Below are 25,175 nucleotides of genomic sequence, written 5' to 3'. Positions count from 1 at the left end.
AGGATCATAAACTTGCCAAGCGATTCAGCGACAATGAGTGGATTGCCAAATTGCTGTTTTTATCTGATTTTTTCAGCCATTTAAACCAGCTGAACACTACTATGCAGGGAAGAAATAAAATCTTTTTGGATGTATTGGAAGACATTGTCGCATTAAAGGTAAAATGAAACTGTGGATGCATCGAATGAAAAGTAGGAAGATGGTCGCTTTTCCTGCTTTAAACGCATTTTTGGAAGAAGAATTTGATTTGAAGAGCATCGGTGGAATCTTTCTCTAGCACCTTACTTCATTTATGTTCGAGCTGGACAGATATATTCCTTCCCACAATTTCAACGAAGAGTTTAAGTGGGTACGAAATCCCTTCGAGGTTTCAGCACTACTGGTTCATCAGGAAATAGATTGCATTGGTGAACAACTGGTTGTGCTGCAAAGTCGACAGCTGTGGAAAGAGAAATGCAAAAATGTTTCTCTGACTCAGTTTTGGGCCAACGTCCAAGGAATGGAACCCAATCTATTTGAACTCTGTTTGCAGGCAACAAGAGCTTTTTGCCCTTTCAGATAACATATCTTTGTGAAGCTGGTTTTTCAGCACTAGCTATGATTAAAACCAAGTACCGTAACCAACTACAACCAGAAGACGACATCAAATGTGTCTTAACGACCATCAACCCCAATTTCCATGAACTGGTGAAGCAAGTTCAGGGACAAGGTTCCCATTGAAATTTGAGAATGTGAGCAATAAACAGATTTCGCTAAAACAAGTTCTTTTGTGATTGCTGTAACATGAGCCACAAAAGTTTGGGCTATTGCAAAAATAGTCCGTGAATTGAAAAGGTTGGGAAACACTGTTGTAGAGGCTTGAACCACTGACCCAGATCCGGTTACCGAGATTGACAAATGAGAGCAAAGGAATAATTTCAGTAACAAGTCTAATAGCTGAACTAATATAAACTTTGCTTATTTTAATAAGTCTTTCAATATTCATAATTATTTGCATCATCATGTGGCGTCTCCGAGCCGAAGATTGACTGTCAAATGATTCCACACGTCACGTTCTTCCGCTACTCTTTTTGCTTCTCCGATGCTTGACAAGTCAGCCTACTGTTCGTCTCTTTCTTCCCCTGCACCTATTTTCTTCCATCATACCTTCAATAATTAATATTCCTAATGGTCAAAATTAAAAAAAACATTATTGTTTTATAAGGGAGTGAACGTATATTTTCAAATTTTTAACAAGAAAACACTCTTACAGCAAAACTATGAACTACCAACTGTATATTATTATGTAACAGATGCTTCTGTGCAAACTGTTATAAATGAGATAACTTATTTCTTTTGGAAACAAAACAAAATCAACTGTTTTCAAAATTTGTTACCTAAAAGTATGGGCTAAAAAAGAAGGTTATCAGCAGTTAATAGTCAAAATATTATGATGTTGCACAAAGAAGGGAACTTAAAAAGAAAAATATCTGAAAAACCAAACTTTAGCAAGACAACCTTCCATCAGACAATAGTCAGCTTCATGAAATATAGTTGGTGTTGTTTTGCGCCTCTAGCATCTAACTGTTTGTATTTTGGTTCTATCTTGGATAATTGTTTTGTCCAAGCTCAGTAACAAATTTTAACCGTTTCTTCAATTTTTATTTTTAACATATTTCAATCATTTATTAGCATAACTTTTCTATAACAAAGTCCAACCTTCTTATTGATGGTTAAAACTACGTTGTGCTAGCGATTGAACGGCGAAGATGAAAAAGCTCTTATCCTATGTTTCGATCACCCACGAACAATCCAAATCAAGTTTTTACTCTGCAACTTTACTGCACTAAAGAAAACCTTCAGTTTAAAACAGTTGACATGTGTGTGCAGTTAGTAGCCTAATGTTTTTCTACATGTTTTATTTTATTGAAATCAAAAATGCAGTAGGCTGTGGTGAAGTCATGCTACTTTTGCTGAGTGAGCTACATAATGCTTGAGAGGTTGTTGATTAGCTTAAATTTTATTTTCACTGGTAATTTATGCACCTTAATAGTTGTCTGTCTTACTGCAGCTGTTAACCAAGCAATGTGAATTTAGGGTTTGTGGATTTTTATTGTCTTCACGGTGCGACCTCGTGCAGTACGATCAGCGTGGATGGACATGTTCAGCGGAAAGAGGAGTTTTAATAGTTCGACTCGTAGCTTTGGTCGACGGGGAACGAAAAGTGGTACTAGCAACTCATATTTATCCCGAGTAAATCGACGCAAATCGTCATCGACAGATACTATTCGTGGGACAGCATCAACAAATGTCGCCAATGGGGCATCTCAAGCAAGTCGCAGAAACTCGTTCGGACAGGTGATGGGGCAACCTTGCTCAAGTACACTTCAACAATTGTATCGATACCAGTAAGCGTTACGTTACAGCACAAACAATAAGGAAAGGAACTTAAATATACCGACACCTTCTAAATGTGATCTCGATGAGTTTGATGAAAACCTTCCAGCGATGGATTCAAGGAGACACAAATGAAGTTGTTCCCTTTTTTTGTCGTCCTAGTCAGTTTAAACGTTTGGTTGTACAAACATTCAAACTATTTTGTTAAATTTATTGGTTTTGTTTTGAATAAAAGTTGTATAGTTGGCATGGTTACCAAATTGTTTTGTTTGCTGAAAGACAGTTTTCCTACCTGCTCGGGTGAAAAACACAGTTTTTAAAACATTAACAATTTTTTAATTTGGTTGCAAAAATACGTATTTTACGACCTTGTCGGAGATCTTTTATGCTAGAGCAGTAACAGGATAAAATTTTTCAATTTTTTTTAAAGCTGTATTAGCAAGACAAAAACTATTTGATGTAGCAGAGATAGAACTATTGCGGATTTTCATTTTGGCAATCGTTCTGTCAGGAGACAAGCTAGTATCTTAGGTTTGAAACTTGTGTTTCCGTCTGAAATTTTATTAGTTGAATTGTCAATATAGAATGAACATCTATTTTTCATTTTCAACAATCCGATGTCATTTTAGCTCATTCTAGCCTACTGCAGGCTACATATTGTTATGTTCTTTGTTATATCCAGGCTAACGCGTTGGGGTTGAGAATTTGGTTTAAATGTAGCCTACTGGAAAGCAAGGAACCCAATCTCTGCATCAATGTTTAGGCATGCCTCCAAATGTCCTGCCAAAGACACAGCCGTATGCTTTTGAGTGGTGTCGAACCGTCGCCCTTTCGAGCCTCCGTACAGCGGCTTTCACTATTCGGCTATATATATAGAGCGACTATACCAGGGCTCTCATCAATAAACGCAAGAAAATCCTCAATTGCGCGACAACTATCAAAGAATTTTCCTCCTGTCAATTGCTGGCTGGAAAAATTCTTGTTCATGTTCTACTGAACCGCCTCTTGAACCATCTCGAGCAAGGTCTTCTCCTTGAAAGCCCATGTGAATTTTGCCAGGGCCGAAAAACTGTGGACTTGATATTTGCGGCCAGACAGCATTAACAAAATATATGGAGCAACACCAAGACCTCTGCATTGTCTTTGTTGATTTCACAAAAGCTTTTGATACAGTGAGCAGGGAAAGGTTGTGGACGATCATGCATAAATACGAATGCTCAGATACATGCACCTCGATGGTATGACAATTTCATAAAGAAATGATGGCCTACGCTGTTGATAACAATGAATTCTCTAAAGCCTGTCCAGTCACAAATGCCAGGCAAACGGGGCTGTGTCTTGACACCACATGGCTCGCATTAAAGGCAGAGGTCAATGATCGCCATCTCCTCCACACTGTAGTCCTGGACGCACAACAGCTCACACGTCAACGCCTGCTTTCCAGGCTCCCTTTTTCGACACGTTGTGGCGCTTCATGAAAATCACTTCGACCTGATGAAGTCATGGAGACCGCTGGGAAACCATCTCACGGCCTAACCAGTTCCAAGTCACACCAGACACTACGGTACCACCTGGCTCAGACCTGCCAAGAAAAGAATGGGTGACTCTGAATCGCCTCCGTACTGGTGTTGGTCGCTTCAAGCACAATATGTTTACCTGGGGATTGTGTGACTCACCAGTCTGTGTTTGTGGTGACTGTCAAACAGCACAGCACATCATAAATCACTGTCCAGTGTTTCGACCTGTAAAACATGTGGATCTCATAGACCCTGATATGAAGACATTGCACTTGTTGCAACAATTGGGAGATGTTGCCTGAATTGCTGCCTCATAAGCAAGAAGAAGAAGTCTTGACACTCATTCTGTTTAGCCTGATGTCTTCAGCTATGCCGATGGTTTTTTATTTGCGTTCGCAGAAACCACTACTACTAGTAAAAAAACAAGGCATCGCTTAATTAAACTTAATTTTGTTCTTAGTGATCAAGCAGTGCAGAATTTTTAAATGATAATAATTCCATCATCATCATGGGAAGGGCCATACACGAGCGAATTTTATTTTTGCACACTAATTTAGCATGCGATAAAAAAGTGAAAACTGTTGATTGTATTATCGACTTCAGAATGTTTGTAATGGTTCTATATGGTTGTAAAGATTAAGAAACACTGAGTTATGCAAACAGATCTGAGATTGATACTTTCAGAGATGAAGACTGCAATGAATTTCAATTTGATATCTTGTGATCACAATTTATTTGACTTGAGACGTTTTAAACCAACCACTGGAGTTACCAAAACCGCCGTTCAAGAATGTTTGTATGCTGAGGCATGAATGGCTATTTCCAAAGCAGAATTCAACGATAACTGAAAAAAGTTCTCCACTGCTTTGGGTAATTTTGGGCCAATCAGCACCAAACAACAGAAGCAATCATAGGCGTAGCCAGTGGGGGCGAAAGGGGCCATGCCCCCCCCCAAATTTTCCAAGTTTGGATTCCGAAGTTGAGCCCTTTGTTGAAACTGTAATAAAATTTGCAGAAATTTATAACGTTTTCCAAAACATTTCGCCATTAACACCCCCCAGGACTTGTTTTAGACACACAGAAAGGTACCAATAAATTTCGCAAATCGTAAATCGGGCAAAGTTTACGCGATTTACGTTTCTTTGAACTAATTTGTGGAAGCAATTTCAGAATGGCTTACTCTGTTGGGCTTTTGTGTAGTTATTGAGTTTTTGTGTAGCTGAGTTTTTGGTGTTCTCTAATTTTAGCCGCAGTTTTTGCCCGTTCGTGTGTAAGAGCTACCTTTAATAAGTTAATAGCTGTTTATCTGCTAATAAACTTCATACAAATATTACCCTAAAAGTGTTTCCAGAAAGCGCTATAATCCATTATTTGAGTGTAATTTTTCAAAAATTTTCCGTGGAGCATGCCTCCGGACCCCCCTAGAATACGCGTGCCTTCGGCACGCTCTAACCCCCACCACTTTCATTGCTTCCCTTGCTCAACCCACCAGGATACGCCACTGCACATCAAGTGGTGATGGCTTAAATCAAACACTTTGTTGATCTCTTCAATTCATCAAATATTTGGCCCTCCCAAACATTTTTTTCTGGTTACGCCACTGGAGGCAATCCCTACTAGCTAGTCCCAAGAAAATCGTATGACAAACAATCATCACTGTAAACGATCAGAAACTTCATGCATGCCAAAGCTCAGGAGTACTCTTTCTAACACAGCCACCATTGACTTGGAAATCAACAACAGAATCGCCAAAGCATCTATCGCCTTTGCAGGACCGGATTGAGATAAAGAGAGGCCCTGGGCTATTCTCTGTTTGAGGTCGCCAACCTTCATCGTAACAACCATAGAGAAAAGTATTTCAAACAAGAAAACAACCACTGATTTCACAGTAAATTGTGATGGAGAAATATGCACACAAGTATTAAAATAACCATTTGAAGACAACCAAAGTTTGTAATTTAATCGTAGACGTTTTGTAAAATATTAAAACAATAAATGTTGGTCAAATAAAATAGTTGTAGCCTTCTTTATTGTTAATGTTATGTTCTTTGAATAAATATTGAACATACAAATTTTATATTGCTTGTATGACCAATGCTAATAAGTTAAAAAAATAATTACGGTATAATTAATAGCTATAAGTTACACGTAGCCTCCTTGATAACAATTGAGATCCATACAGATCCTACCATATCTGTTTTCAACAAATAGTGTGGCTTAAAAAACAAAATAAGAAATGAACTTTTATCAACAAAAGTACTCAGACTGATCAAAAAAAATCCTCAGTCCTTCTCGTATAGCAAAATTATCCAAAATCAGATTACAATTATTTTCCTTGGTTTATCACTTTCAATACACAGGCTACTCAGCACAGACCTCCCATCTTGGGACATTGGGAATCTAAATTCATTTTTAATTCTTTTCAGTCTTGAAAAGGCCCAGCTGGTATCCATGAGCTAAAAGGTAGACGAATAATTCATTTTACACTAGAAAGGTCATCGAAATGTTTTGCTTGTAGGCCTAATAGGCTTTAATATTAGACTGAGATCTGTATGAGACAAAGCGTGCTCTTCTGTAGACCTATAGTTTCGTCTCACACAGGCCACATGTGAAAGTGCAAAGGTTCATCAGTAAGTTTCGTGTCAATTTCTTTTGCCCATGTTTCAATCATTATTGCTGAATGTCTTGCTTAGATGCTGTCCGGTTAGCAAGAAAGAAAATATTTGTGCAATTTTGATGGCTGCTTTTCTTTTTAATGAACAGAAAATTAAACTGCATTGCGACCTGTTCATAAACACCAATTTTTTTAGAACCGGTTGGGTTTCAGAAGATTTTATGTTATTATGTAATAGGTGAAAATTTCTCCAAATGTAATGTATTCCGTTTAAACCGCCATATGTCGCATATCCAGGTGCAGCGTATGTGATCTGCCTACATGTGTACAAAGTGTGTATTGCCAAAATAAATGCATGAAAATATGTAATATCATGTTTATGTAATGCTATACTAGTCATAATAATGCAGCAATAGATTTCACACTGCAGTAGTAACAGTAGTTAGCCTCACACTGCAGTAGCAAGGTTCTGCCGATGTTCTAGCATCCTAAACCTCACGCAAAATATATTTTTTATTTTATTTTTTATTTATTTATTTGGTTCAGACCAGAAGATAGAGGTCCATAGAAACACGCCAGCACACACATACAAATAAAATAATTGAAAATCAAACAAGCATTGTACGGTTATAATGTTGTAAATACATTGAACGAGCGAAACACTCAGAAGTCATTAACGCTTTGATATAGGAGTTAGAAGAGCTGCAACACCGATTTACAAAGCTAGCAATGCTCTTCCGTAGCAGGGCATAAAAAGTGTTCACGTTGTGGTTTACTTGGATGTGACTAATCCTGCAAATTTTAGGCAATTTAAACAGAATTCTGAACGAGTTGTTATATGCAACTTTCAGACGATTAATAGCTGATATTGAGTGATTACACCAAAGGGGAGAAGCATAAAATGCAGAACAGTAGGTGCAAAAAAGCACATTTTTTACAAGAACACTACATTTGTTGAATTTATATCTGAGCATGTTCGCTATGCAGTATGAAGATGGTTTGCCTTGCAATGTCATCATTAGGCCTATCACACAAGTTATTGGTAAGAATAACACCAAGGTATTTAACTCTTTCTACAAAAGAGACGCTTTCTTTGCCAAGTCTGATTGTAGGCTGGAGTTTTCCCCTGAGTTGTTTAGTCAAAAATATCAATCCAACAGTTTTAGAACAATTAAACACAATATTATGCGTAGTTGCAAATGTATCACATGTGTCAATGAGTTTTTGCAGACCTTTGATACTGGGAGCTAAACAGCAAAGATCATCAGCGAACATAAGATTATTTATACAATAATTACCAATACTGCAGCCAATTTCTAAGTTATTAAGCAATTTTGACAAATCGTCCATGTACCGTACACATTAAACAAGAAGGGACTAAGAACTCCTCCTTGCCTCACACCATTAGTGACTTGGAATATTGCTGAGAAGCAACCATCCCATCTAACAGACATGGTCTGCTGGGTGTACCAGTAGAAGAGTAGACGGACAAATACCATTGGAACATTACGTTGAATTAATTTCTCAAAAAGTATATAATGGCACACCCTATCAAATGCTTTGGATGCATCTAAGAATACTGAGAATACCGGGCTTCCATGTTGTACATACTGGGAAATGAATTGTTTTAACAAGAATACACACATATCAGTGCTGTGCTTGGACTTAAATCCAAATTGATTATTATCAGTGGTTTGCAAAAACGGTTCTATGTGGTACAGAATAAATTTTTCAAACAGTTTGGACATAATAGTTGCCATAGCAATGGGCCTATAATTAGAAACATCAGAAATATCACCTTTGTTACTTTGTATGTGTGTGCTGGCGTGTTTCTATGGACCTCTATCTTCTGGTCTGAACCAAATAAATAAATAAAAAATAAAATAAAAAATATATTTTGCGTGAGGTTTAGGATGCTAGAACATCGGCAGAACCTTGCTACTGCAGTGTGAGGCTAACTACTGTTACTACTGCAGTGTGAAATCTATTGCTGCATTAGGTGAACAAAGGTGATATTCTATAAACAAAATATAGCATTTCATTTGATAAAAATGAATCTACCCAAAAGCAAAGAAAACATTTTGCAGTTCTGCCAATTTTTAAATTTTGCAATGACCCTCCAGCTGTCCATATCGTAAGAAAAATCAATAAAGCGAGTCGTCCACTGTCCCTATTTCCAGTCTAGTGATAAATCCGGTACTGCGCCTTCAGTAGATTGAAGTCTAACGTGTAGGAGCCGGAGAATCAGGCTGTCCACAAAGCTAAAAGTAGGCTATGTAAAGCATTATTTTGACCACCCTTTTTTATGTGTGTGAAACCTGAACTCTTTGTAGGAGACCCGAATGGCCAGTGAACAACACCTTTCCTGCTTTCGAAAACACCTCAAGATTCGATAGCAGGACACAATTCCAGACATAAAAGTTATTTAAAGCTAACATACTCAGCACTCTCGTGATCATAAAGAAGGCACAAACAAAATGGGCAGATCCCGTCCACCCAGCAGGCCAACGCCACTAATACTAAAAATAAAAGCACATGTTGTACACAATACACAACACATAAAAAGCAACAGCGACGAAAACAACAAGATTCTCCCAAATATTCGTGTTCATGCCAGCAGTGAAAAATGAAATTGAATAGTTCCTTACTCGACAGTCTCCATCAAGTAGAGTTTTCGCACATCGTTTTTAACAATCCGCATATTGCCGTGTTCATCGGGGTAAACTGGAGGTAGGCTAGACTGGGGGTCGCGACCCCCCAAGGGGTCACGTAACGAACTTCAGGGGTCGCATAAAGTATACCAATTTGCACAAGGTGCTGTATTTAACACTTCTGTGCGAGATGCTGTGACAGTTATTAACTTTATTAAGAGTCGCGCACTCAATAGGCTGCCTGTATTTTTGAAACTTTATGATGTGAAATGGAATCGGAGTTAAAAACTCTTTCACTGCATCGTGAAGTGAGGTGGCTTTCAAAAGTCAAAGGTTTAAAATGGCTAGCCAATTAACGTTGAAAACCGAAATCGTGATTTTTCCAATAAAATAAAATTCAGTCTTGGTCCACCATTGTCGCAATAACATCCAGCTTTTGAAATTATATGAAATGTCAGATTATCTTGAAAAACTAAACGAATTTAATTTGTCCCTCCTTGGAGAAAACATCAATATTTTGATTGTAATCTAAAATTGAAGCGTTCATCAAAAAAATTGAACATCTGGAATGTCAAAGTGATTGATCTGAAATGTTCTCACTTCGCCAACCGTTCCAGCCTAAGCAACATTGAAACCGCCTTAATACCAGCATTAACAAACATTGAGCCACGGGTGGACTTGCTTTGTAGCAGAAAGCAGTCACACCTATCACACAGAATAAATGTGTTTGCTTTTTTGTTTTGTTTCCAGTAGGCTGGCCATAGGCTTCGTTGTTACGGTAAGAAATAAATAAAAACAAACTGAACTGGGAACGGTAAATTGTTTTTGGATTTCGTTAGATTTAAGCTTTTCAATAAATATCACAAATATATATTTCGCACTGTTTGTCGTTTTAATCGTAAGGGGCCGAGAACATTTTAGGAGATTGAAAGGGGTCGCGATCAAAAAGTTTGGGAAGCCCTGGGCTAGAGAATTGTCAATCTTTCCAAGATTGTAATCTCAGTGGTAACACGTCAAGACGTCCATGTCGCTGCAGTCGGAACTCATTGGTGTCAAGGGGTGTCCGTTTAGAATTCGCAAAGGTCAGAAGTCCTTCATCATCTAAATTCTTTTCATCAGACAATTCACAGAGGATTTTCCGGACTGATCTAATCATTCGCTCCCACAAACCACCTTGATGGCTCGCTGCTGGAGTGTTAAATGTCCATTCAATGCCACGGTAACTCAGCTGGTCGGCAATTGGGTTTGCATTCGTCTTCTTCAGACCTTCTAGCAAGCGGTCAGCGCCTACGAAGTTGCTGCTATTGTCACTGACAATCTGATTGGGACTACCCCGACGACAAGTAAACATTTGGAAGGCTTGACGAAAGAAAGCGGTTCAAGAGAATGAGAGATTTCTAAGTCTGTGCAACTCGAACTGTGTTACGCGTACCGGTGCTGCTACGCAAGCACTTGATTGCCGGTAAGCGACTAGTTTGAAAATAATTTATTGAATATTGTTTTATGACAAGATCAGAATGTGCTTTTTACCATACTCAGGTAATATTTTGTTTCGGCATAATTTTTGTAGTTTCTTATACTGTTAAAGCTTTAACTTTTCGAATGGCAAATCGTGGTCGTAGAGACGTGTCGCCAGAGGTGAGCAGTACCGCATTATGCAGCGGCATTATTTAAAGATGGGCCACCCATATGCAGCCGCAGTAGTGCAGCAACATCCCGAGCACGATAGTGGTGGGGATGAACACACAACAACGTCTACATTCTTCGTAGTAGTTTATTACGATTGCACAAGCCAACTTGACACATTGGAGCAAAAGAGAGTAACACCGGTTTGACAAAATTAAGCCAACAACAGAGTGCAAAACTGTTTGAAATCAATTTTGAAGCTGAAGCCCACAACGAGAGTTTGTACAGTTGGAGCGCACTGCTCATCTTGAAAACTACTGAAACTTTCTTTATACATTCGACTGCACGTTGAAACTTCTTGAAACATGTAACAACCTTACATATTGAAAACCAACCCATTCTACAACTTATCGAAACTCACATACCAAGAGTTAAGACTCCTACCACTAGTTCATACTAAAAATTAAGACGCTGGACGTTGTAGTTTAAAAACCAGTTTTTAGATTACAAACATGGCCCCGACTTATTGATTACACACAGCACGTAACAGACCAACAACGTAGATAGACGTAAAATCATGTGAATGCAACGTAATGCAAGAAAGCAAGCACGCGCTCTGTAAAATTTCAGCCTGAGGATTTGTACGCAACGCAGGTAAAAAACTATGAGCCTGTATAAGGCCACACGGATTTCAGAACCAATTATGAAAAGACGTATGCAGAACCCGCAAGAGTTACAGACAGTAAGACACCCCAAATGCAGACGGGTGAGCTATTTGACTTCTGATGAAGATGTGCGAACGGTAGCCCACTCAAAACACAGTATACGACGGTACAGAGGTGAAAAATGGTAAACACAATAATTAGTGGAGTAGCCAGATCGGATCTCTTTCGCACGGTGCTTCCGGGTGAAGCGGCTGGTCGGCTCTGACAGTCGGATAGAGAGAAAGGCTATTTCTGAAGCTATTCTGCACAACAAAAATTATACGGTTACTAGTGAGGGATTACTAGTGATAAACCTAAGCACAGTTAATGAAAGCTACGAAGGCAGGGCTACCGCCTAGATAAAACATACGAAGCCTAACTTCTATTAGAAAAAATGATGAGGCACGTCATAGAGCACAGAGCGCACTTTCTCTACGAAACCGTGGAACAGTCCGAACAAAGACCGTGCGAGCAAAGCGTCATGACAGCAGCTGAATAGGTCTTCTAATGAAATGGGGGAAGATCAAAAACGGACAAACGTTTAATCCACAACCAGACCAGAACTACAGTGCCAAGAGACACATCAAGGGAGGGCGGCAGAGCTGAAAGAACCCAACCTCAAGACAAAAGCAGCATGAAAGTGAGATGAAGTTGTAGCGATCCATTATTTCATCGTATAAGTTTTCCTGCCTTTTACTAAAGTTTCTGTAATTTTCCATGCAACTGCTCCCAAAGAAAATAGAAAAAAGGGCGCACACAATAAAATGGTTTGTTCGTCCTTTGACAGGAGCTCTATCAAATCGGACCAGCTCTATCACATCAAACCAGCTCAGTTAGACCAGTTCAGCTCTCAGGAAAACATTAAATTGATTGTTTAATTAAAATGTAATAACTCGTGATAATGTTTCACTATCCTGTAAATTCATTATTCTGTACTGTTTAAATTCAAATTGTGTTATAGACCTACAACATTATACGAACACCTTCTGATAACTTGAAATTATAATTCGAATAACAATTGTGTGGAAATTATTTCATGGAGTCAGATAGCCAAACTAGATAAATTAGATAAATAGAAATTTCATCAGGCAGTTAGACAGCCTTCATCTTAATTCAATTTATAAACAAACCATTCTCATACTTAAATATAAATTATCCTTGTGTACCTTAAATAATAACCTAAATAATTATTACCACATTTTTATAAGTTACGTAAAATAAATGTTACCACATTGGTTACCCCGCACGTAAGTAGGTTTTTTTAAAAAAAAATAAAAAGTAAGTTTACCAAGATCACCAAACTATGAAGAATCTGGTAAGTGCATTATTATACAAAATTTTTATTTCTACTGTATGTCAAAAATAAAAACAACACGAGCTCATAATTATCTTTTAAAAACATGTCACCTTTTATCATTTCACGCGTTGGTTTGCCAACAATTTTTCTGCAGTTCATTGCAGACTACTTTTTAAAGCACCCTGCCGGCAATTTATTGCTTGTTAAACGTAACTGATTTTTGTTGTTGTCTGATCAATGGATGTTATGAAGCGAATTGTTCCGCGGCAGACAGCCCATTCAGCAGCCGATGTCGACAATTTATTTCATTTTATGCCGAAGTGCCATTTGCCAATTTTAATGTTTTTAAACGTTGCTTAGACAAAGCCTACTAATTGCCAACAAGTTGCCTTTGCAGGGAAACATAATTATGTAATTTTTTGTAGATTTATCGCAGTGTCAAATGTTACTTAAATCCTTAGCTCATTTTAATATATTTTTTTTATTTTTGCCTTAACCTAAACATGCAACTAGCATGCGAGATTGCCAGGTTCGTGCCTCAATCTCACTTTTTATACAGACGTACACGTGCAGGCACAGCTCTGCAAAGCGTTATGGTGTCGCTTCCAAGCAACCATCCGTGAGTTTGTGCGTCTTTTTACTCCAACAAGGAGTATCTCCAAATAGGAGAAATCATTGTGAAGACTTTGCTTCACCACTTTGCCACCCTTATGTTCTCAGCTGAAGCATCAGTTTGTATAACTCTGTGGCGCAAAGACAGGGGAAATTATGCGAAGCCACCCAAAGAGGTTGTAGCTTTCGTGTGCCCCAATTTTTTTTTAATATTACTAGGAGCTAACATGATTTAAGAAACGTTGTTTCTGTTTTTTGTTTGCATTGCACTACTGTCTATGCACAGTTTTTTTTTTGTTTTTTTTTACCCTGTAATGGAACTCTTGTGTAAGCTTGCTTGGCATTTGGACATATATTTTCTTTTGTCTCTTGAGAAGGCAGAATCGCTGTCACGTGTTCTGGTGCTGAGATCGACAAAACAGCACTATCCATCACACTTAAACTTTTACTCAGCAAAACAATCCATTGATGATGCCAGTCTCTCTCGACTCAACTGACACTATATAATTTCTTCCATTTGTAATTTTGTATCGAAATATGGCTGATCAACGTTGGATAACCGTTTTGTAGCAAATCCCTGAAAATCTTCCAGACAACCCATAGGGTTGACTGCAAATCTTAGTGTTCAGTGTTCACGTTGCATGAACAGTTTTCGATGTTTTAGTTATGTTGCTGTATAACGTTTTTTCTTAACAGTGCTATTATCCCCACAAATGATGTCACACGCTGTGAACAACAGTGATGGACCTTCGAACCCCGGAAATGTTGCTAAACAACAACCTCATCAATCAGTGACGTCATCCGGCGAACAGTCGACGGGCAGCTCATGTGATTAAAAGCTGCAAAACCTTGCGTTTACGTTGTATTTTAATATTGTAATTATGTAACTTTATACTGTATTTTTTGTGTCTTTTTAACAGCGCCAAGCTGTTGTGCTAAGACGAATGGTCTTAAGGATTGACCACTCCAGCATTTGTCCATTTGTTTATTTTACAGTCTGCAGTAATCGCAGAATTAAGTTATTTTTGTTTGTTCTAAATACATGTGACTGTTTAATCATCCTATGTAGTTCTTTGCAGGACAGTACAGCGTCTTCCAGTATAGCCATCTCAAGTACGCCTACTTCGGAAAGAGATGCATCTCAGCCAATTGGCAATTCTTTTTCAAGTCTCTTGTAGGCCACAAGCTGGCCAACCTGCTTTTCAAAAGCTCTTGCCTCCACTGCAGGTTATATTACTTCGTTGCAGGAAAAATGCAAATATTGCATTAATACGAAATCGTTGTCTTTTTCTCCACTGCCTGCATCCTTTCCAATGCAGAACCAGACAACCAGTGGTTGTCAATTTCAACCTTTCTCTCTGTATAGGTTGTCTGCTAAGCGTTTTTGTTTATTGTGTATGGTTGAATATGACTGCGAGTGGCATGCAAATGCGCGCATCTAACGGTTGGCATGGCATGTTACTAACCTATTTAACCTATGTTGGGCAAGCATGCATATGCCCACGAAACATTAGTTTACATACTGTATGAAACAACCGCATGGTTTTGAATCATGTAGCCTACTACACCTTTTTTATTTCTGTGTTTTGTTTGCAGTTGCTGAACGACTGTTCAAACTTATGCACATTTACGATTTTGTGAATGGTATTTAGACCTGTCGATGCCTATGTTCTTTTGTTTTAATTAGTTTTGTTCGCCTTTCAAATCGTATCTTTACATGTTGTACAGGTCGACTTATAAACCAAGTCGCTCAATATTTTAAAGTTGAACTTGTAATCAATTTGCTTTGCCTTTTTCAGAAATCTTACACCACATTCATTCATGAACACCAGAAGGACGTGATTATGCGTACTGCCGCCTGAAACGAAAAAATGCTCCAGAGCCACCTGCACTCGACTCTCTAGCGCCTCTCAAGGAATACAAAAAGCCAAATGCCAACAATTAAATGCTACGACGACCTCAATGATCTCCAACTGCGATGATCTCTAGTAAACAAAAAGGAGACAAGGCTGCTGCTGCATTTGCATCAACTCAATCGGCATGGTCTGCTTTTCAACAGAAAAAGCCAGACAAACAATGAATGCCTGCTACGGTTTTCAACGGCGCTTACAAAACAATTAATGTTTCAACGAGGTGGACTCTTCAACACAGCACAAACTCAGACATTCCAATGCGGAAGGCGGTGGACTCTTCTTATACGGCACAAACTCAGACATTCTTTTGCGGAAGGCGGTGGAACCACGCAGAATCACTTCGCGACACGATATCACAAACACAACACCACATTATTATCATAAACACTAAACATACCTATTTCATACTATGTCTGTTACAATTGTGTTAACGTTTTTAACTCCTTAAATTTGAACTAAACTTGGTACCCTTGGTTCCAATTTAGCCCAAATTTGGGGGGGCCTCTGTAGCGATCCATTATTTCATCGTATAAGTTTTCCTGCCTTTTACTAAAGTTTCTGTAATTTTCCATGCAACTGCTCCCAAAGAAAATAGAAAAAAGGGCGCACACAATAAAATGGTTTGTTCGTCCTTTGACAGGAGCTCTATCAAATCGGACCAGCTCTATCACATCAAACCAGCTCAGTTAGACCAGTTCAGCTCTCAGGAAAACATTAAATTGATTGTTTAATTAAAATGTAATAACTCGTGATAATGTTTCACTATCCTGTAAATTCATTATTCTGTACTGTTTAAATTCAAATTGTGTTATAGACCTACAACATTATACGAACACCTTCTGATAACTTGAAATTATAATTCGAATAACAATTGTGTGGAAATCAGTTCATGGAGTCAGATAGCCAAATTAGATAGATAGAAATTTCATCAGGCAGTCAGACAGCCTTACTATTAATTCTTATCAACAACACTTTTATAAGTCACGTAAAATAAATATAACCACAAAGTGACTACAAGGGAAGCGAGGTAGAAAGCGGCGGACAGGTAAATAAAAGTAACATGCCAACTTACGGTATATCAGACCACAGAGGCAACGAGAGCAGTAACACGACAAGGTCAATAGGGCAGACAGCGGCAGTCAAACAAATGTACGTAACATGCCCGCTTATATCATATGTGCCCTACCTTACAACAAAAGCCCTACCTTACATTCAGCCTTACCTTACCTACATAGTGTGAACCCCACCTTACGGATTAAACATGAATAAGCAGTGGCTATAATAAGAGTGGCTGTTGAAGAAGATAATAACAGTGGCTTAACAAGATAACAAGGCCCGTCGTGAACAAACCTCGCCTACGGATAACTACAATGGTCTGACTAAAGCAGTGCGAAATCCTACGTGAGGGAGGCAAGCTACGTCGTAAACTTACATGAGGGAAACGCTTATCCTAGGCAGCTATAGAACAGAAAATTATTAAATTATTAAATTTCTTAATTAATTTCTGTTCTATTAAGTGAAGAGATGGATGCAGTTTCACATCTTTCCCAGGACGATGAACTATTGCAACTAATCGAGTAACTAGATAATTGAAAATAAGAATGGATGCAGTTTCACGTCTTTCCCGGGACGGAGCTAATCTATGTGAAGAGCTGAATATTATTATTATCTATTTGCATCAGACAAGAATGTAAATATTCAAATTACACACAAAAAGAAAAATACAAAAATAAAAGATATAGGCTACAGTAGCCTAGTATACACGCAGCTGCGGCGCAAAAGTAATTGAAATGAAATTACGAGCTCATTTTGTTCAAATAACCAACCGACAAGATTTAACTTTAGCAAACGATGACTGTTGATATCTTTGTGCCATGGCAGCCATCAAGGCTAAGTAACTGCATGCTTAGTCTTATTGTAATGAAGACAGTAGTTCGATTTACGATAGCAGTCAGACCTCATCAGGGAGGCAACAATAGAGTTTGACGACGATTTGCATTCAACAAAAGAAAAAACATATTTCCGTACTAATGCATCAAATTCAAATGTAACAATGTCACACAAAACTTGATGTTTAGGAACACTATATTGTTTGGGCAAATTGTGAATAATTCTAAATGCGATATTGGAGGCATCACGCAAGTGATTAATGTCACGTTGATGATGATTTTCCCACAGATGACATGCATACATTGCAGTACAATATGAACGGAATAGAACATTTTTAATATCACTGGAGCACTAGCAAAATTTTCATTTTGATTTATTGGCAGAACAGTAGATTGATCGCACTTGTCGGTTTATATCCTTGTCGTCACACATTGCCATGTCAAGAAAAACACCCAAATATTTGACACTATCTACGAGTTTGATCTGGCTTCTATTTAGCCGCACAATTGGATTCAAATGTAACTCTAGATGATTGGTTGAAAAATACATAGCAAACGACGTTTTACAGTTAAAAATGACGTCATTACAAAGTGCATACTCTTCGCACACAAGCAAGATATTCTGCAGACCATGAATACTTTGAGAAATACAACAAATATCATCTGCAAACATTAGATGATTGACAAGTGTATTTCCTGTATAACAGCCGTTTTACTTAACGCAGCCGATAGGTTATCCACATACACAGCAAATAAGTATGGGTTAAAGATGCCACCCTGTTTGACACCATTGCTGATAGAAAAAGGTTGAGAGTAATGACAACCCCAGCGTATGTAGGCCTACATCTGCTGATGGGTGTACCAATAAAATATCAGACGAACAAAGAATATTGACACTCCTCGTTGAATTAATTTCTTGAAGAGGGAGTTGTGGTTTCATCACTGCGGGTTCCTCGCGCCTGGGAGCGTTCAAACGCTTTAGTTTATTTTTGGCGAAACAACTTAACGAAGTTTTGACAATTCAATTCAAAGTTATAGTGGCCTATGGGACTAGCGTCATCAGCCTGCAGGCCGAATGACGTCTCTGCGGCGTTCTAAACAGCTCGAACAAAAGCAGAGCGTGGGTTTGGTGAAGTAAAAATTTTCATAGAATAAACGTTTGAACGCTCCCAGGCGCGAGGAACCCGTGTGGAAATTTTGCAAGCTTACGAGTGGTGGTTCATGCAAGACTGCGAATATTTGAATTTATGTCATCACTTGATTGTGGTTACCGTTTGTAGTTATGATATCTAATTGTCCAATGATATGGATGTGCATTATATTTGTATTGTGTACATGCTATAGCCAAGTTAATGCGCAATACGGCAATAGTCGTGGCATCTCCAACAGAGGTAGGTAATGAGCACCTTTGTGATGCAGATTGCCTAATTTTATGCCATAATGATTTAATCGTGGAATCAGTATGAAACGCTTTGGCAATGGCGTCTGTTTCATGCTGGTCTCTGTTACTTTTGCAGTTTCGTAGAGCAGATTTGAATATTTTACTAGTAACAGACATGGCCTTGTGTACGCTACCAGTTTCAGGTTACCAATGTCAACCCAGTAAAGGTACGCTGCTCTAGCTTTCTTGTGGAAGGTCTTGACAGTATCATTCCACCCAGGAGTAGAATAAGTGGACATTTTCTTATTCTTATGTAAATGCACTTTTCTTGAGGAATCTAGAAGAACTTCTACAATACGATCATACAATTTGTCAATCTCCATTAAATGAAATTCATCACAGCAGAGTGAGTTTTGACAAAATCAGCTAGCAAGGAAATATGAGCTAACCTGTTTGAGTTTCGACTTTCGAAAGCGACATCAAGTCTGTTTGCAAGCTTCTTCTTCTCTCGTTTGACTTGTAGTAGCTTAGATTGGCAATGCCTCATCATGCAGCCATGATACGGTAGTTGCGTCCAGTTGTCGAATACCAATGATTCCACTTGGGGGCCGTAAGATGGAACATTCGTGGAGTATGTGTTGCATTGTTTGTTCTACCGCTCCGCAGACACATATCGGCGAATTATGCAACCCCCACCTAAACAGATTAGCTCCAGTACAACCAACGTCACATCTGATCCTGTTCAATGTGACCCATGCCTTTCTTGAGAGGTCTGCTCCAGGAGGGATGGAGAGTGCTGGCATAACTGAAAACTGGGGAGGGATATGTGGCAGCTCGTTCCATTCTTGGGCCCATGTTTCCATGCAGCTGAAGTTCTTATCCACAAGTTGTGTAGCATATCGATGGAATGGGCGCCTTGATGATAGGCGTTGAGATCTGACTGGTCCATTTTTTTGCAAGCTCATTAAGCTAAACGCACGCTCCGTCTACGTAGAAAATTATGTTGTTTTTTTTAGTTGCATTTAACATCTGATGACATTGAATCGACACAAAATGGTAGATTTTTGCTATGTCCCAGGTAGCAAAATCAATCATATTTACATTGATTCAACGTCTGCAGACGTTAAAGTGCCTCTGACAGGTAAATAAATTCGCTAAATTTACCTAAGATACCAAAAAGATGACACTAACAAACTTCCCTGACCTGCAAATTGTAAAAAATATTAACAGGCTACTAAGTTACACGCTTGCAAACTTTCGTTGACATCGGCGAATCTGGCACTCATTCAATTGCGAAAATAAAAACGGCAACACCGCTGTGACGTCACAGTAAGCGCGGAGGATACATTCTTTCTCTGTGATGACTTGCTAAAGTATGGTACGGCTACTGCAAAACGTGAATGTGTGGGGCTCTGTTGGTCTAAAGCATGTGCAAATTAAGAATTACTGAAATGAAAAAGTGAACTTATTATTACTATCAGGTTTCGATCAAATAGGTTGAGTTTACTTTTATCAAACAGCATCTCAATTCAATTGAAATTGCAGTTTCATAGGGCTACAATTTTCATACTTTTTTAATTGTCCTAATCTGGCTATAGCCATTTACAGTGTAACAACAGTATCTCACAACCAGTAGCTTACCTTTAATTTATGGTTGAGGCAATGCCTACAAATTGCTGTTTATGTGACACTGTCAGTGACAAAGACAGTGTGCTTTCTTTTCCCACTTTCCCACAAAACAAGGTAGGCTACTGAGAAGAAAATGGTCAAAGTTTTATTCAAGTGTTCGAAAGTGGGATGGGCCATACAAAACTAGTCGTATATGTTCACTTCACTGAAGATGATTTTGTTAATACCACTCAAGTAAAAATGCCTACAGGCATGTGTTGGAGTGGATACTACAAGGTGATGCTCTCGGGAGCAACAATCGGATTGTGATGCCGTCATGTAGGCTATTGTTTGGCGAATCCGAAACAATTTTCCAGATCCAGATGGCCGTTACACAGGATTTCAATGGCCAACTGAAGGCACATTATGAGAGAGTAAGAGATCTTTTATTTATTTTTGAATAGTTATGATGAATTAAATATGAATGATGATTCGTACAATTTCTTCATTTTTTACTTCAAGTATATTTTAGGTTTTGTAGGAACGTATCCAGTACAGTTTTATTAAACTGCAAAAAACAATAAATCTTCGAAAAAAGCAACCGCTTGTACCAACTCCGACCAAACTGTGATCCACCAATTACATCTAAAAAGCGTTTGTTTCATCCGTTGCTAACGACATCCACTTAGGATGACGTAATACCACCAAAGTCGTCCCAGAGCAGTGAAATATGGAGTTTCGCCGGTGGTGGCGCTGCGGAGCAGTCGTTTGATTAAATTACGCCCTAACCAGTCGAGCTACGAGGTTAAGATTAAAAAGTTCGCTAAGTGTAATTCTGCGCTAGGAAATGCTTTAAAAAGTTACTATACTTGGATCCAACCTGTCAGGGGCACTTTAAATCAATGTAAAAATGAAAGATTTTGTTGTCTGGTGTGGGATTGTAGCATGGCTACTCGTTCTAGTGATTATTTATTGCGAATCTGTTGCGGTTTGCATTCAAAAAATGTTTTCCTGCTGCCGATCGCTAGTTCATCTATTGTTTTATGTATCAATACAGCATAAAAAGTTGCCCCCAGGGCTTAGGCGCCTATGTTCAAAATACACGTAAAAACTTACATACGAGTTATTAATTACGGAGATAGCATAAATTTGATGCTCTAAAACAAAGTCATATATTATCATATATAGTCAAAGTGGCAAATGCGCGGACGGACAGTTTTTACGATAATGCATAGTCCATCAATTTAGAGATTTAACCGGCGGTAAGTATTAACCGGCGATTCAATTCGATAATATCAAACCTTCATCTTTACACTCTGACTACAAAAAAAAAATTAGGCCTATATCACGTGAAAGTTACGAGTAATTAAGCATTGATTTCAACGACCTAATTTTTGGGCAAAATCAACTTTACGACCGGTTTTGCGAACTTTGATCTTCCGCTTTGCAAGGCATTTGATAGTTAGTAGCTAACTGCTCTTGGCTGATGCTGAGCTGCGTCGGAGTCTGCCTCGCTTTCTGACCTAGTCTTATTCTGAAACGATCCCTGTTCCATATCTAGAAAGCTAAAACCTCAATTGCTAAGGTAACAGGGATCAGTTGTCAGTAGATGTTACAGAAAATATATTTCGCACTTATTCAGTGCATCGTCAGTTCTGATCAGAACTGACGATGCACTGAATAAGTGCGAAATATATTTTCTGTAACATCTACTGACAACTGATCCCTGTTACCTTAGCAATTGAGGTTTTAGCATTTGATAGTTACTTTGAACTTTAGTCCAACGTAGAGTGGTTTCACTTTAACCTGAATAAAAAAATGTCTACTTCTGGCTTTCTTTTCCAGTTAAAATCATTAATCAACGCATTCGAAAAGGTTTTCCAGAATTTCGTTATTGCTTTGTTACAAGCATTTCTATGGTAAACAACTTTATTTCGCTTCCCATTTTTTTCTCCGCTATTCTTTTTTAAATACCGGCGCGCGTAGTCTTGCTCCTCCGTCAAGGGGTGGTAATTACACGCAATTCATTATGACGCAACCGAAGGCTTTAATTTATCACACGGTTCATCCAAACAGTAAAATCCGCCATTTTTACATTGATTTAACGTCTGCAGACGTTGAATCAATGTAAAAATGACTGATTTTGCCGTCTGGGAAGGCACTCAAAGGTAAACACTGGATAAAATGCAAGAATGCAAAAGAAACGATAGCCTATTGTGGAATAAAATACAAAATTCTCTAAATAAACAGAAGGCGTCGTTGGATTTACAGAAGGATTTTGTTGGATAACAGATCGAGGATTATCGTTGGATTTTCAAAAAATAGCCGAATAGGGAACTAACTGATAAAGACTAGCCAAATAGGGAACTAGCCCAATCGGACTAGCCAAATCGGACTAACCGAATCGGGCTGTAGCCGAATAGGGTAATAGCCGAATCGGACTAGCCGAATCGGAGTAGCCCAATCGGACTAGCCGAATAGTAGCAGACCCGGTCAGACTAGTAGCATAAGGCAACTCCTGATAAAAAAAAAGTCAAATGATATCGATATCAAATGATATCCTGCGTACGCCACTGGTCACGGGTATCACAGAATTCGCCGAAGAGCCTCAATGAAATGCCCAAGGCCATTTGCGCAGCAGAATAGGATAGATCGTCTTTCAACGCGGACCGTATATTCCCAACATAACGAGACCTAGATTACTGCGCCAAGAGGCCTGGTCGGTTTGAGCTTTTAGAGAAAGTTTCAGGCTGCAGTTGAAGCGTTCATTACTGTATCATATCATCGGCATCCAGGCCGGATAGCGACTGTCAAAACAGCGACTGTCATAATGGCGACTTCATAATAGCGACGTAATGAAGTGAGCGACTGTCAAAACAGCGACTGTCATAATGGCGACTGCATTAAAACAGCGACTGTTATGATAGCGACTTAACACTTTAAACCGAACCAAACCGAACCCAGCTACTACAAGGCAGAGACCTGACTCAGCGAATGAAAAGATACGTGACAATGAACACACGAATCACTGTTGTACAGCAAAATCGAGGCCAGTATGATCTGCGGCAGTTCCTTCGAGCCCTTGCTCACAATTTAGAAATAAACGTGGCTTGATTTTTATTGCAAGACTTTTGGTTGTTTTAAAGTCCCTTTTGGTTTCAATCTTTTTCTAGACCCTGAATTTTATTGCAAGGCTTGACGACTTTCTGTTGTTTGGCTTGACTAGCCTATTTCTTTTTAAATCATGTGACTTCTATGGATAGTCCAAATAAAATGTTGTTTTAAAGTCCCTTTTGGTTTCAATCTTTCACTACGCAGTGTTTGCCTATTTGTGCGTGCATACGTGTGTAGAGAGGTGTGGGGGATGGAAGGTATGTGTGGAGGGGGTGAAAGAGTGCGTGTGCGCGTAAGCCTTGGATTTAATAAAAGAAGTGAGGTCGCTGTTGTGGCAGTCGCTGTTTTTGATGAATCGCTGTCGTGTAGTCGCTCTATTGACAGTCGCTGTTTTAAATGAATCGCTGTCGTGTAGTCGCTCTATTGACAGTCGCTGTTTTAAATGAATCGCTGTCGTGTAGTCGCTCTATTGACAGTCGCTGTTCTGACAGTCGCTATTTGGAACCCGAGCCCATATCATCCTATTGCTGTTGGACGCAGGGTGGTGTGCGCAATCCTGCTGCCCAGAAATGAGGCCATATTGTTCCATAGGACCGATGTAAACTGCCTGCCACGATCCGATGAGGTAAAGCTGGGGACTCCTAATCTAGAGACCCAGGGTCGAATTTATCAGTAGGCAGAGTAGGCGGTTGCCTAAGGCGGCAAAATATTGGGGGCGGCAAAATATACGAATATATTACACGGGGATATAGTGAGCTTCGGGATACGAAATCACGTGACCTCGCGAGAGCACTTCTGCGCACAGTAGTGTCACTGTTTGGCAAGTATTCAAAGTTTAAACAGGGCTGTTGGTGGTTGGCTGCACGTTGAAGACTAGTTAGTAATGAAGTTTAGTTGTGCAATAGGGACAGAAAGGCTAATGAACGTCTTTTGCATGCTAGTTTTCTGTAGGCTATCTGCAAATACACATTTAAATACTTTACAAGTGGATTTAGACTAGGCTTATAAGACATTACGGTATTTTGTATTGTCCATTGAAGCAAATTTGTGTGATCAGTGTTGTTTTCTGTGCAAAGTGGAATAATAAGAAATAAAACAGGCAGTTCTGAGATTATTAAGGTTTATTTTTTGTATTAAAAACATGACTGAGGTCTGAGGATACTTTTTATACAAATGATTAGTTTGTAGGCCTACGGTTTGGATATGTAACCTTGTCATTGTAGTGAGAGCTTTCAAGAGTTATCTTGTCAGAACAAGAGCTAGTAGTAAGAGTATGGGTTAATTTCAATACATCACACCATCCATACACTGACTAGTATCATTGACTAATCCAATGTAGCTTTGTGTATATTAAATTGTGCTAGGCCATAGGCAGGTGAAGCAGTTGCCCAGAGCTCTATCATCAACAAAGTCACTAATTTTGGCAAAAATGTATGTAATTAAGCAATTGTGAAGAAAGAGGCGTTCTTCCCGGCTATCAGCACAAGGCTGAGCACTCACTAGTACAGCGAGCAGCTGCGATTCGCCAACCATAACGGTGTAGCTTCCACGCTAGCCATTCAGACCATCCAATCAACAATATGTTTCTCGGCAGCCGATTTGTAGCAAGAATTGACAGCGATAGACACGTGTTTCGCCCATGAGGCTGGGCTCATCAGTATCGCACCGAAACACGTGTCTATCGCTGTCAATTCTTGCTACAAATCGGCTGCCGAGAAACATATTGTTGATTGGATGGTCTGAATGGCTAGCGTGGAAGCTACACCGTTATGGTTGGCGAATCGCAGCTGCTCGCTGTACTAGTGAGTGCTCAGCCTTGTGCTGATAGCCGGGAAGAACGCCTCTTTCTTCACAATGTCCTCTGCCCTGGCGC

General features: G+C 39.1%; 1 protein-coding gene across 1 annotated transcript in view; it reads left to right on the top strand.

Annotated features, from left to right (window-relative positions):
- LOC145785880 (uncharacterized) overlaps window positions 1-2,618 on the top strand; it is an 89,406-nt gene extending 86,788 nt beyond the window's left edge. The window contains exon 18 of the mRNA XM_082597583.1: window positions 2,077-2,618. Coding sequence (XP_082453709.1) covers window positions 2,077-2,391 — 315 coding nt within the window. The 3' untranslated portion in view covers window positions 2,392-2,618. The remainder of the gene's footprint in view (window positions 1-2,076) is intronic.
- The last annotated feature ends 22,557 nt before the right edge of the window (window positions 2,619-25,175 follow it).

This window comes from Aplidium turbinatum, chromosome 16, assembly GCF_918807975.1.
Source record: "Aplidium turbinatum chromosome 16, kaAplTurb1.1, whole genome shotgun sequence".
Taxonomy (NCBI): Eukaryota; Metazoa; Chordata; class Ascidiacea; order Aplousobranchia; family Polyclinidae; genus Aplidium; species Aplidium turbinatum.
This window is presented reverse-complemented; position numbering and strand designations above follow the sequence as displayed.